At 34.7% G+C, this 14,634-nt stretch overlaps 1 protein-coding gene across 6 annotated transcripts in view; it reads left to right on the top strand.

Annotated features, from left to right (window-relative positions):
* Window positions 1-14,634, top strand: part of PAM (peptidylglycine alpha-amidating monooxygenase) — a 117,180-nt gene that overhangs the window by 80,596 nt on the left and 21,950 nt on the right. For 4 of the 6 annotated variants that reach the window (XM_054281117.1, XM_054281107.1, XM_054281090.1 and 1 more), the window contains exons 10-16: window positions 1,277-1,357; window positions 1,461-1,537; window positions 1,819-1,922; window positions 4,737-4,924; window positions 5,571-5,636; window positions 5,867-5,938; window positions 12,283-12,588. In XM_054281117.1, coding sequence (XP_054137092.1) covers window positions 1,277-1,357; window positions 1,461-1,537; window positions 1,819-1,922; window positions 4,737-4,924; window positions 5,571-5,636; window positions 5,867-5,938; window positions 12,283-12,588 — 894 coding nt within the window. The remainder of the gene's footprint in view (window positions 1-1,276; window positions 1,358-1,460; window positions 1,538-1,818; window positions 1,923-4,736; window positions 4,925-5,570; window positions 5,637-5,866; window positions 5,939-12,282; window positions 12,589-14,634) is intronic. The other 2 variants (XM_054281132.1, XM_054281124.1) reach the window with 1 other exon arrangement.

Genomic DNA, 14,634 nt, shown 5'->3' with positions numbered 1-14,634 from the left:
TCTTCATATGTCATTCATTACTTTTGTGATTCTACTAAGAATTCAGCTTTAAAAAATTAATTTCTACCAGTAAGGAGCTGCTATTTAAGGATTTTGTTCCCATGTTGGGAGTAAAGGTCCTAGTTGGTTAAAAGCTCAAAATGCTAAAAAAAAAACCAACCAAAATTGTAATGAAAGGTTTCCAAACTGTTTCTGTTTAGAATCCTGAATTTTATCTAAACCTCAGCTTGGAAGCTCCCCAAATCCTTTCTTTGGCTAGCATGGGATGTGCTGTTTTAAGGAAGTTGGATGCTGACTGTACTCTGCTATACCGAATTTTTAGGGAGATAACCAAGAGCACTATTTGTTCCATTCACAGTAAGCTGCCTAAATACTATGAGGTGGTCAAATGCTCAGCTGACTCCAACTGTTTAGTGAATTGAGCAACTTGAAACATTTTTAAATTTGAACTGAAATTAAAAATATTTTGCTCTCCAATATGAAGACCCACAAAATTAATCCTCCACTATCGCCAGGAATATTTGATCAGTGTAGGAATTTAATTTTTCAACTGGAAAGGTGAGGGAGAAGGGCAAACAAACAGTTCTGTAGTTGCTGGTAACTTCCTTCTCATGTTCAGTCAAATTTACAGCTCTTTAGTGGACCATGAAATTTGTTAGAACAGGAAGTGTGGTGATACCTTTCAGAAAGGCATCAGGATTTTTCTGTAGGCTCTTCCTGAATTACTGTTAACTGCACGTAGCACAAATACTACCCTGTAAATATTGTAGACCACTTCTGTGACAAAATCTCTTGTCTAAATCTAAATTAGGTCTGGGCTTTTATAATCAAGACTTCGTTGTAAATTGTATCAGTTTAGAATTATATCAGTTTATTTTAATTTTCCCCTGATTAGATTATTTACCATAGCTATATTTATTTTAAGCAACCCTCAACATAGTCTGTAAGTAAATGTATTACTTCATTTGGTAAAATAGTGGTAGTGTAGACTGAAAGAAGTTCTTTTGACTTTCAGCCAGAAAGATTATATATATATATCAGCAGATTAAGTAATTTTCAAGTAACCTGGACTATATTTTATTAGTTTTTCTTTGCAGGTATCTTGAGATGGACACTGCAGAAATATAAGATACTATCTATTATCTTTTGAAATTATCTGTTGTCCATTGTACACATGCTTTTTGTAAACCATGCTGAATGAAATACTGTAATGCAACTTTTCTCTGTTTGATAAATGATCTGTTTGTCATTGTTTATTGCTGTCATATTTTCACAGTGGTTGATGCAGACATTGCCTGCCATTACAAAAGGTCTCCAATGCACCTTTTTGCCTACAGAGTTCACACACACAGACTAGGTAAGAGTAACATAGGAATATCAAATGCCAAACAGAAAAATGTTGACCTTGCAACATATTTTTTAAGTATATCTTACTTCTCATGTATATTGGTATCTTATAGGTAAAGTAGTGAGTGGATACAGAGTGAGAAATGGTCAATGGACATTGATTGGTAGGCAGAGTCCACAACTACCACAGGTTGGTTGGGTTCTTTTTAGTTCCGAATGTAAATTTTAATTATCTTTGTTTCAAACTGAGAAACTGAAGTGGAAATCACGTGTCCACAGATTTGCATTATGGTGTTTCCAGTGATTATGTGCTGTTCTGCTCCTGGAAGTGAATATTGCCAAGTATTATCACAATTAGATTACGATGCAAAAGTAATTTCAGATATTAGCGCCATCCTTCTCATCAGTGTCTATTAACAGAAAGAATATTAAGTACTTTTACTGATTGTGGTGAATCATCCTCTTTTCCAGGCATTCTATCCTGTGAAATACCCAGTAGACATTAGCTATGATGATATCCTAGCAGCCAGATGTGTGTTCAGTGGGGAAGGCAGAACTACGGAAACACATATAGGGTAAATTTTATCTATTTGCTTCATTTCAGAACCTGTTTTACCAGAGTGTTGGTTATATGTAGAAATGTTTTTGTTTCATGTCTTCTTCCAAGCTAATTCTAAGAAACAGTTTCTGCCAGAATGTTTTGTTATGCTGTCTGATCTATTTAAGATTTCACTCCACACAATGTTCATTGACGTTACTTATGTGAATATGCACTTTGCTGAAGTCTTCAGAACACTTCTGAAGTGAAGCTGTACTGCCAGACAACTTACTCAGATGTTGGGCTGATCTGTTCTTAGAGAATGATTCAGAATATCAATTCTAGAAAATATTTTTTTTAATCAGGTGGCAATATTAACTGTTTATGATGAAATAATAAAACTTCACAATTCTCTACACAATTTCAAAATGAAAATGTATATAAGCTTATAAAATTCTGATATTTTGACCTATTGCAAAATCTAGCCGTAAAAAATCTGGACCAATACTGAAATTACCTTTTTTCAGTATAAAAATGTAAAGGCCTTTATGAAAAACCAGAAATTACTAATAATAAAAATAGGAAAATCTGAACTGTGTTAATCACTGATGCGACTCAGCCGCCAGTGACAGACACAGCCCTGTAATATCAACTGGACAAATACAGCTGTAAAAATACATATAATATTAATACTCTCTTGGCTGGCTGTGGTTCTTTGAACTATAATTTAATGCATATGCAGAGAAACAAAAATAACCTGTGGAAGTCTCTCCATTTTGGGAGTGCGCGCTGCAGCATTCCAAGGAAAGAGATTTTTATTCATTGAGCACCCGAAGATTGCACCACAGTGGAGGGTTAAGAATTCAACATGGATTTTTCACCTTCCAGTGAGCAGTTAAGATAGTGATGTGTAGCAGTTGGAAAAAATGAGTTGAGGTTTTTACAGATATCATGACACTAAAAACATAAAACCTTAATTTAACTGCTGACCTGTTTTCACAAGTTCAAAATGTTTCTGTCATGTTTCTGTAACTTTCCTCAGAGTAGTTCTTATTTATTGAATAATCCTTACAGTTTAAGAAACAGTCTTAGGAAAATTATGGTATTTTCTTTCAATGTACTAGTATGCTTTCAGTGGGGAAACTCACTCTCTGTCCTTTACATTATAGTAATTGTTATTATTATAATTATTATTTTACTATATTCACTATTATTTGTTTGCACTATAATGTATGAATCTATATGGTATGAATCATGCCATATTGCTTATTAGTATTATCATTATTATTTTTAGTATTACTATTATTTATTTGTTGATAATTAATATTTAGTATTATTATATTTTACCACAAGTTTTGCTTTGTCCCACTCTGGGGAGGGCAGGAGTGGGACAGTGAGCAGCAGTACTTAAATGCCATCTGAAATTAAACTACTACAAATGTTTAGACACAGTAGCATGTCAGGTGAACCACAGTATGTGTAATTTCCGCATCCCATTTTCTACTGGAGTTTTAAAGAGGAAGCAATCACAGTGATGGATATTGGAGGTCCAACAGTGAAGTTAATGCTTTCTAAAAGCTTAAGCAGAGCTTGCCCAGTTTTGTAGTCTCCAAGGGATTCCAAACTTCCAGTGCATAGAAAAATAACCAGTTTTCCTTTTGAAACAGTCTCTTCTCCCATGTTTCCCTTTCTCCCCTTTGGCTTGTGTTATTATTGTTGCTATAGTGAATAAATGAACACTGCAGAATGCTGCTGGAAAAGTCAGCACTGATGTCTTTTGCAAACAGCTAATAGAACACCTCTCTATTTTTTTATTGAGTGTAGGCTCACTGTTTAATTATGAAAGCTAATTAAAAATCTTGATGTAAACCCCTATATTATATGAACTTCTATTAAGTCCTAGCCTACTAATTCTCAGGATTGTAGCTCTAAACAAAGGATATGAACCTATATGGCAGAGGAAGAATAATACCACAGTTATAAAGAGGCCATATATACTCTGCTTCACAAAGTAATATTTTTCAGGAAAAAAACCCTTATTTGTGCCAGCTGTTTTTTTCTATTGAAGACAGGATTATGTAGCAGTAGAGAAGGGCCACTTCTGTTTCAAGTACATTCACAGCATTTATCAAAGAGCTGAATTTTGCTACTGTTGTATCATTCCCCTGGCACTCATGTTTTATTTACAGAAGCTTACAAACAAGTTATTCTCAAGTGTTCTTTTCTCTTTAAGAGATACTTACAATAGCATAATATGTAACAAAAATAAATTTTTCAATATTAGAACCAGTGTGATTGACTGTAAATGAATGCACCTGATGAGGAAAGGGGGAAGATTTGTCGAACAGTTGCTGAAACGAAACATATATGTTATTTGCAACAATTTCAAATTCCATTTTTCCTAGACTTGTAGAAAAGTAAGTGATTAGTAATGTAATGAATGGCACAGCTCTGTCATATTTAGTCAGAACATGTGCCCAGTTGATAAAACAATGGGAACTGTGTGGAGTATGCTGGACGAATTATAAGGAAGAGCTGTTTAAATAGGAGGTGCAATTTTCTGTGAAGTCAAAAGCAAATTGCTAGGAAGTTCTGAGATATGTGGAGCTTTTATCTGAAGCAGATGTGGTTGTGAGTATCCTGCTGCATTTTTCTGCACTACTTTTCTCCAATATAAACCAAAATAAATTTCTGATATTCACTGCAGTGCAGGTATTTGCATGCTTTAGTTTGGGACATCTCAACATTTGATTGCAATATTTTAGTGTCCTGTTAAACAAGTTGGATGAATTAAATAATAGCTATTCAGCTGATTATTTTCTAAGTGTCACATCTTTTCTGTGCTGTGTAGGGGTACTGCCAATGATGAAATGTGCAACTTTTACATTATGTACTACATGGAAGCCAAGCATGCTGTCTCATATATGACGTGTACACAGAACACAAACCCTGAAATGTTCAGAAATATTCCACAGGAGGCAAATATTCCTATTCCAGTCAAGTCTGATGTGATGAAGATGATGCATGGACATCATGAAGGTGAAAAACACTTGTAATCCTTTTTATTCATGCTATCTTATGCTCACCGATGTGTTGTGTTGGTATGCAGAATTTTCATAAAAAGCTAATGCAGTTCTGCATAAAATTCAAATTGCTAATTAATAAAGCATCATGGGATTCTGCTGTTGGTTTTGGTGGAAATGTCTGCTATAGTCTTTTGTCTGTCTCTTTCTCATGTTGTCTTCCAATTTCTAACATATTTTTACAGTTGTGTGGCCAGTGTGCCCTAAAGACTGGCTTCTTTTTCTATGCCAAACTTAATATTAACAGTTTCTTAATGTTTGTCTTATCTTTTGTCTATTTCCTGCAAAACTGAATCATAGCATTGCCCTAGTTTTCTAGATCCCACTGCCGTGTTATGGGAGGAATAAAATTTTTACATTGAACAGTTGTAGGCATATAAATTGCAGCAACAGTATTATCCAGAGGTAGTCTGACTGATGTGTCTGTGTACCAAGTACAAGTTGTAGTTTTTTTATTTCACTTTTTTACTGTTGTAATGTTTGGTATGACTACTATGATGAAAATACCACATATTGTCTCAGAAGGGTGATTTTTACTCAGTAGGATGGTAATTCCCTTCACATGCAGAAGTTAACATCATACTCTAAACCCATTTTTTCAGAAACCAAGGATAGTGATACAAGTTCTTTGCTGCAGCAGGACAAAAAAGAAGATATTTTGGATCAGGGTATGCACTTGCTTATTTCTATGTACATTTTTTATTTCTATATTCATTTTCACTTCTATCTTCTAATAGAAATCTTTTTTTTCTGGTTGTTTTGTGTTGTTCAATATTACTTCTGTTTATATATAAAAATGCCAAATGTTCATTTCTAAAGGGTGTTTTTCCACAGTAGGGGGATACTCAATTTCATTCCCATGCAAAAGCTAACATCATATCCTAAATCCATTTTTTAGAAACCAAGGATAGTGATGCAAGTTATTTGTTGCAGCAGGCCAAAAAAGAAGAGGCAGAGATTTTGGATCAGGGTATGTACTTATTTATTTCTATGCCAGTGACTTGTAACTATTGTCAGGCATCATTTATGCCCTTTGAACTGACTGGACTTGGACAGCTTTAAATTGCTGTGTTGTGATATAGCAATGCTTAGTGCAAGCAAGAAAATGCTTTAAGTAGGTAATAAGCAGAAGCATTATAGTAAGGCTACAAAACACAACTAATAAACAACACGATTATGAAGGTTCCTTTTTAGGTGAACAGAGAGGGGGAATTGTGGGAATCCACAAAATCAGAAGGTTTTGGGAAAGCTGCAAAAGACAGGCCTCAGAGACAGCAGAACTGTGATTAGAGCTAAGCAGTAGCCATAAGATTGGTTCGCAGAAAAATTATTTAAAAAGTAGAAAAGCAAGGACAAATAGAACAATGATCTGTGTATTAACACTTGTCTAGAATAGCTCCCTAAGCTACAGAAAAGTTTATCTAGCAAGATATTAGGAAGTTTGAAGATTAATAATGGAGTTCTGTGCATTGTGTTTTAAGGCTTACAAGTAGGTATTGTATTCGAAATAAGGGCATTGTTTTAACCAAAGGTATGTGTGCTTATTGTGGTCCGATAGAACTACTACTGTTTTTAGTAGTTCTAAAAACAAAATATGCTTTTGCTTTGTGTGATTGGTCAAAAAACTTATAAAGTAAGTTGTAACTTAAAGTTCTTGGTCTGCTACCTGGGATGTGAGCTGCTGGCATCTTCCCATTGTCATAACCATGTAATGAGAGTGATACTGAAAAATAAAACAGCTCAAGACATATTCCATAGCGGTCCCGTCCCATTTGTGGTTTGTACATAGCCCCCAGCCGGTGATATATAGTGAGAGAAGTAGTACACAACAGAAAGAAAATAATATGGCTCTGTAGTCTAAGGCAATTTGATGCTCTCTGATTACAGTATGTTTTCCTCTAGACTCTTGCAAGAGTTGCAGAGTGGTTCTAGGTAGTTTGGTAGTCTGATGTTGAGATCTGTTTTCCCAGTCTTTTAGGATGTACAAAGCAAAGAACTGAAGCTAAGTCTGCATATAGAGATCCTGCTGAAACTGACTGGAAATGTGGCTTGAATGTAAGGTGTGAAATATGATGCAAAGTAAATTCATACTCTGAGATGTTTCTAGGTAGACATGCAAAATAAATTACCATTCTGTTTGTCTAGCAAAGTAACAGTAATCATGGACCTTAATTTGGGGTACAGTCTGAAGTACTTTAATCCAAGCATGTGTTTCATAAGATATGACGGAATAAAAATGTTGGGAGAAATCTTTCTGTTCAGTTAAAATATATTTTCAGGAGTTTTTGGAAAGAGAATTTTCTTTGAAGAAAGTTAAATATACATATTTTGTGATGGCCCATTGACTGTAGGAGGAACTTTCTTTGTAAGAAAGTTTAACATCATAATCTGTACAAAATGGGGTCTGAATAAAGATTACACATAAATCTCCTATTTATTACCTGTTGGATGCCTAGCCCATCTTTTAATTATTTTCATATTTTAAAATTATATTTGATTATTATTTAATTATTTTTCATAATTTTATTTATTTTGTGTGGTATACATGCATATGACTGCATGCTCATACAGAGAAGTATTTTGCACAAGGTATTTGGTACACGGCTTGGAATATTTTGCTCAGTTGTAGCTGAATCTGTGAGTTGGGAAACTGAAATGTCTGTGTTGAGTTGCATATTTTCTGTGAAGTTCTGCATTTCTAAAAAAAGCTGGTTACAATAAAAATACATTGAATGAGGTCTTTTTGCATCTGGGATAGAAATCTCTGATTGGTTTAAGTGAAAGAAGGAGATACAGCTCCTCTGCTCTCTGCCCATCTCTCTTTTGTTTCCTTAAGGAGAAAAAAAAGGGGGGGGCGGGGGGGGGGAGATGTGAAGGGAGGCTTGCAGTGTCTTGTGGGGCAGGTGTTGAAAGGAAGAGGAAAGGAGAATTGGCATGCAGACAGGTCCTTAGTTTTTCAATAGTGTGTTTTTGTGATAATGTTACATGGCAAAACCATGGAAGCAGCATCACCCAAGAAGGTGATGTACTTTTATGCCAGCATGGGTTACATTTCTTTCTAAAATAAATATTTTATATAATATACCTTTGCTAGTTTGTATATGACTCTGAGAAAAGAGAGGAACTTGATTTGGTAGGTGATTAAAAATCCTTAGGAGAAGCTTGAAATAAAAGACAAATTTGTGTTCCAGTTTTGATACGGGATGTGTAGAATGAAGTGTTTGTGACATTTTTAGATTAAGGCCAGATGTACAAGAAAATCTTCACATGTTTTCAGGCTTTGATAACATGTTGAGGGCTCAGATTGTATGAGATCTCTTAAAGAGAGTGCAAAAGTGAGATAAAAGTGACGGAATCAAACCTTGGAAGAAAATACTACTAAAAGATACTAGAAGTGATATATTCTGGTAGGAAATTATAATTAAGGAGATTGAGAATAGCAGAGGATTTGCTTCTCTGTCAGCACTGAATGATCCTGCTCAAAAATAAAAGATGAGCCTTTGATTTGGTTAGGATAAGGTTATTCATTATCTTTAAAAAAGCATCTTCAGCACAATACAATAGTAGAAAAGGACCATCAGATCTAAGCAAAAAAAAAGGCAAAAGGTATAAATTGCATACCTAAGCAGGAAAAGGCTACAACAAGCATGGAAAGAAGCCATTTTAAATGGAATGTTTTGGTCTTCACTGTCTGACTCTTGATTTATATTCTCTGACAGTGTTACGACGTTGTTTGACTGTAAACCAAAACATTGTTCTGTAAAAGAGTTTTGATAGTGTAGAGCCACCACAAGAAGTTTAAATTTACTGGAATATGCTTGTGGATTGTTTCACTCTTGAGATGTTGGTCTTGACAGCTATCACTTTTTCCAGAAAGAATAAGCTGCAGGTGTTTGTAGCCAATTATCTTTTCCATCGAGGAAACTGTTGATAGCTTGCACCTAAGAAATGCAAGTATCTTCTCTGAAAGTGACCTAATCAAGCAGCTTCCCAGAGACTGCACTGCTAGATTTCAGTTTCTTCAGTAAGATCAAATTGTTGATTCACCCATGTCTTTGTCTAGTTATACTCAGGTATTTTAAAGGCCAGGCTGTCTCATCACAAACAAGATCAAGCATTGACCAATGTTCCTTTCCTACTGAGTATCTTCAGGCAAACAACACCTCCAACTGTTCCAGCTGGTACAAGACCACTGCAAAGTAGTAACACAAGATCATGCTTTGATGTTTGCTGGATATTGCTTTACACAGAGCAGCTTTTATTCAGAATCAATAAGTCTGCTCTTTGCTAGTTATGTCTAGTAAATTTTGAACCATTTCTTAAAATTACACTGCTTACAAATATTGGAATCTGCCTGGACATCACAAGACAAGCTGAAAAAAAGTTAGATGCGCATTCAGAGTGTTGAATTTAGGGTAGGGTTGCAGACACTGGATAATCAGCAAAATTAGATTCTTCATCTTTTGTTCCTTCTGAATACTCTGAGTTCTGTCAAAATGCCAGGACATGGACGGGACACTTCAGCCTAGTGTTTGTGCCACAAGTTTGGAGATACTGGTCACATATGTAGACTTCCTGGATGTTTTTGATCTTTTTGTGTATGTTGAGATTCCATATTAATTTTCTCAAACACATTCATTTAAGGAAAGGATCACAGTTTCAGGGCACCTGCACTTCTGACCACTTCTGTTCTCTGATGCACACCCTTTTCCATTCTTTCATATAGTCCCTAAATATTTTAACTGCTGTGGTCACAAAACCCCTGCTTAATGTAAGCTCTAACAGGACAAGCTCATCCCTCATGTATGCCCATGTATAGTGGCTATAGTACTCAAACTGCCCTACTCTATATACCAGTGTTCAAAGGTTTGTCATATATCTTATGGTCATTGTCTCAGCTCTAGGAGAAAACCAGAACAGATCACCAACTGAAATTCCTGATTAATACCTTCCATAAAGGCCACTAACTTTTCATTAAAGCATCCTGTCTTAAAAAATTATTCCCTGGGCATTTCATGTTTTTAAGTTGAATTCTTCTGCTCTCTTTTCTTCTTGTCCTCTATTGAGCCCTATCTTTTAACAGTTTCTTTTGAAGCAGCTAATATCAGACAGGTAAACAAAAGAACTGTTATGTCTTCTTTTTTTTTTTTCAATCAACAAGCAATATATATTTTAGAGACCGAGTTAATTATTCTGTGACAACACTCAGCAATACCAAAGAAAAAATGCACCACTTTTGGCTGGAGCATGAAGCTGTCAAACTTCTTCACTCAAGTAAAGTGAACATATAAACTGTTAGAGTTCTAAAACCTTTGTAACAACTGTAGTATGTTGCTGTCCTTTTGCAGCCAATAATTACAAGGCAGTTGATCAGACAGTTGATACAGAACTAGGGGAAGGTAAACTGTGCAAGGATCATTAAACTTGCTTTAAAAAGGTCTGCAGTTCAAAATAGCATCAGGCTTGTTTGTTTAAAGAGACTTCTCATAGTTACATTAGGGAGAGCAGTGTTTTTTCTGCTCAGACCTCTCATTGGAAATGATTGCTTATTGGTCATCAATAGGTCTCCAGCCACAGACAAAACCAAAACATTTGTTTTGCATGACATTCATTTAATTTTTAAAATAAAATTTTTAAAAATAAAATGAGTTGGGGAAGAAAAAGCCAGTGAAGAGTATTTTAATACTGTTTCCTTAGTAAAGGAAATTTCAGCTAGGTTTCTGCTTCAGCACCAGTTGATGGTTGCTTTAGTAATTAAAAATCTTCCTCAGATATGGTTTGTATCCAAAACTCCTGTGATATACTTTTGAAATGTTTGGATTTGTTTTGAATCAGTACTTGGACTTGTTAAATGACAGTATTAAGATAATGGAATGCTCTAGCTTTAAGAATTGCATTGGAAGCAGATAATCCCTATTTGTTGTATAGCTTAATGATTTTGTCTCTTACCTAATTTGCTTTGTTAATATAATTGAAATTGGCCTTACTACTAAAGTAATTATTTTCTGACTGACTGTGTCATCTGGGATATTTCATTTCCAAGGGCAAGGAAGGCAATTCTACTCAAAATCATTGAACAGGGACTATTTAACAACATGACAGGTCCTCTAAGGATCATTTTCAAAAGACTTAATTTCCTCTGTCCCAGGCTATAAATGATGATTTCTGGTTCTGAATGGGGTTTTTTGGGTTTTGATTTTTTTGTTTGTTACGGGGGTGGGGTAGTGTTTGTTTCCTTGTTTATTTCTTTGATTTGTGTGGAAGCTTCATTATTTATAGTTTCACCTTTCTAAAAAATGTTCTAGATAGCCTATCATAAAATAATACAGTTTTTGAATTACAAGTGATTTGTGTGTGAAATAAAAGGATATCTACTTTCAGTAACTCTTAAAGTACATTGAATGTCTCTTTCCACTCAAATGATGTAGTGGTATTTAACAGAACTGATAATAGTTTCAGGCAGCCAAGAAACCTGGTTAATAAGTTCTGTTTTCATGGTTTTTTTGCCGTGAGCTATTGGTCTGGAATGTACTGAAATGTTTGTGGAATACCTAAGTTACAGTCATAACTTTTTTGCTACCAAGCACATTGAGAAGACAGTTTTCCCTCCGCTGCCAGTTGATATCATTACTAAGGAGTGTTACTGTATGGAGAAAAAGAAGGAGTATAACCCAGACTGAAAAAATAAAAGCAAATTTAATGGGTCATGTCTTTTTTTTTACTGTGGGTGTTACAGAATCTGCTTGTAAATGGGAAATTCAGTATTCTTACAGCTTAAGCTTCTTATACAATGACAAACTTCAAAGAAATATGTTTTTAAAAGTATCATGATTGTCTGTTACTATCTTTGTAAGTGAAAAATTTGATAAAACTATAGAAATTTTCCCTCTTTGATTTATAACTCTGCAGTAGCCTGGCAAATCCAGATAATTTCATCATAAGTATTCTTTTACTGAGATGTGCACTCTTTTTCCTTTCCCTTTTGCTTTCATTTTCCCTTCCTCTTTTTCTCTTGTTCCTTTTTCCCAAGAACATATCTCCAGAGGTGATGGATGATTCCTTGCTTGAGTGTCAGGTAAACGTGAGCATCTATATGTAATTTAAAGTCAGTAAGGATTTGACTGTATCTTTTCATACTAGAAACCTGGCTCATTCAGTTCCTGAGGCTGAAACAGTTCCTCTTTGCTACTTTTGTCATTGACTGTTTGAATAACTTTGTTATATTATACCTTGCTGAAGCCTCCTAGAACTACTCGACCTGTTATAATTGGTTTATTTTCTCTTTTACTCTTATCTTTTCTCTTTTCTGTGCAGGTGATTTCTATTCACTCCTTTCTAAGCTGCTAGGAGGAAGGAAAGAGGTTGTACATGTGCATAAGCATAACCCTACAGAAAAAGCAGAATCAGATCTTGTAGCAGAGATTGCAAATGTAGTCCAAAAGAAGGATCTTGCCAGAGAGATCACAAATCATGATGAAAGGGACAATACTATTCTTGTGAGAGACAGAACTCAGAAATTCCACAGACTAGAGTCTACTTTGAGGCCACCAGAGAACAGACATTTCTCTTTACAACAGTCTAAACATGGTGAGGGAGGCTGGCAAAAAGAACATAAAGGAGGTGGGTTTGGGTTAATTTTATACAATCAAATGCAATGCAAGAGCTGTGATCCACATTAGCAAAATCTGAAGGGAATTTCAGTGGAGGCTTGGAAGTTCTCCCTCTAATTTAAAGGTATTTCACTGGGATTCTTTCCCCCCTCAATGTGTGAAGAAAGAATGTGTGCTGATGGCATAATACTAGTACTTCAGTACAGTATTATTTTCTACTCTTAGGACTTTTACTTAATGATTTTATATTGGTTATGCTAAAACAAGGTACACATAGGATATAGTAGTCGCAGGAAGTGAAGAATTTAATACAAGTAACTACTGTAAAATGGTCACTGGAATAATCAGTACATTTTATGGGTTTTCTGACTACCTTGATCTGTCAGATACACAATTTTATGAAATTTATTGCTGTAATTGTATTAGATATTTTTCTCTCATTCAGAAAGAGTGGTAGGTAATCCTGAAAAATTCTTCAGAAGTAACATTTTCTGCATATTGATTTCAAATTGGGCTTGACTCTCCAAATATTCTTGTGCAGGCAGTTTTATTGTGCTAGAAATATAATTTATTCCCTTCAGGTTTCTATGACAGCAGAAACCATGGAATTACTGTGTTTGTTTTACCTGCATTTTGGTCTCTGTGATATTGACTGTCCTTAGCCTTACTTGCTAATGTGGAAAGCCAGATAATGCAGCATGTGATGAGTATCTCATAAAATAAGCTGATATTTGTGCATGAAAGCCATCTGTATCCATGAGCTGTAGCCAAACATGCCAATTTTTATGTTGTAACCACCTAGACTGATGTTTCCAAGTACTTTTGTACACATATATGTATCATCCATCAACCATTTGATTTTTATTTCAGTTCATAATGTTAACATGTATTGTCTCTGCTTATAAGTCCTGTGTTTGTATTTAAAAGAAAACCAAAGGTGAGGACTTGCCAATGTTACATTGTGCAATCCAATTAAATAAGAGTCTATCAAATTATTGGCAGAGGAAGAAAAAAACAGGTGGAATGTTACTATATGCCTGACATATGCGTAAATCATAAATAATTCCATAAACCTGACTGGAATTAAATGTTCGGGAAAGTAATTTGGATAGCATTTCCTTCATGTGGATACTTCAGTTTAGACTAATAACATGTGGTGCATACAAGCAAAGAAGAAAATTCCTTTCTATTTTCACTGATCCAGAAGAGGGGATGTCAGTGAGCTGAATAAATGGCTCAATTTGACATACCTTTTATAGCATGAATTCTAACCACAGAAAGTATTTTCTTGGATATGTCAGTAGCCATATATTCATTTGAAGGTAATTTGTTAGCGGGGGACTAATTAATAAATGAACTTTCAAATTAGGCAGTTTTGAGGTATAGGAAAAAAGGAAACTGACATTTTCCTAATAAGCATTTTGAGATGGTTTTTTATGTTTATAATATCTTTAATTACAGAATTCCTGACCTGCAGAAGCTGTCAATGTCATCTTTTGGTAAAAGAACTTTGTAGCAATAAAGTATTTAAGCATATATTTTGTTTCTTTTTAGATAACTATTTACATACTTAAAACAAAATCTTCTGTAAGAGAATTTTCCTCCTCAGGGGAAGAAGTAAAGTTGTCTTGATTTAATAAAAATTTGTCCCCTTTGTAAAACATTTACTGAATTGAATTGAAAAAATTGTCTTAGGGCAAGACTCTTCTATTAAATTAATTTCATTTAACTGTTTAAAAATCACCAGTATTAAAATAGTTTAATATTTTTAGTCTTGCAAATACTCCAGTTTTTAACATGTAATTGCCCTGAAGTAACAAGTACCTGAAATACCAAGTGGCGAATGCATTAGCTAAAGTTGTTATAAACATTCAAACTATACTACTGCTCCTCCTGCACTGTGGTTAGCTTGTTAACCTAGACTAGTCAATAACCTGTCAGGTTATTTAATATCACTGCAACTAGCAGTGATATTAAATACCCTCTAAATATGTCAAAGAGTGTAATTCTCCAATTTTCAAAACTCCTTTGTGCATCGCTTAATTAAATTTGTCAA

This window comes from Melozone crissalis, unplaced genomic scaffold (assembly GCF_028551555.1).
Source record: "Melozone crissalis strain CALT ecotype California unplaced genomic scaffold, PUWL_Pcris_2 ptg000005l_1, whole genome shotgun sequence".
NCBI lineage: Eukaryota > Metazoa > Chordata > Aves > Passeriformes > Passerellidae > Melozone > Melozone crissalis.
The sequence above is the reverse complement of the archived record's forward strand: the minus strand, read 5'-3'. Positions and strand labels throughout refer to the sequence as shown.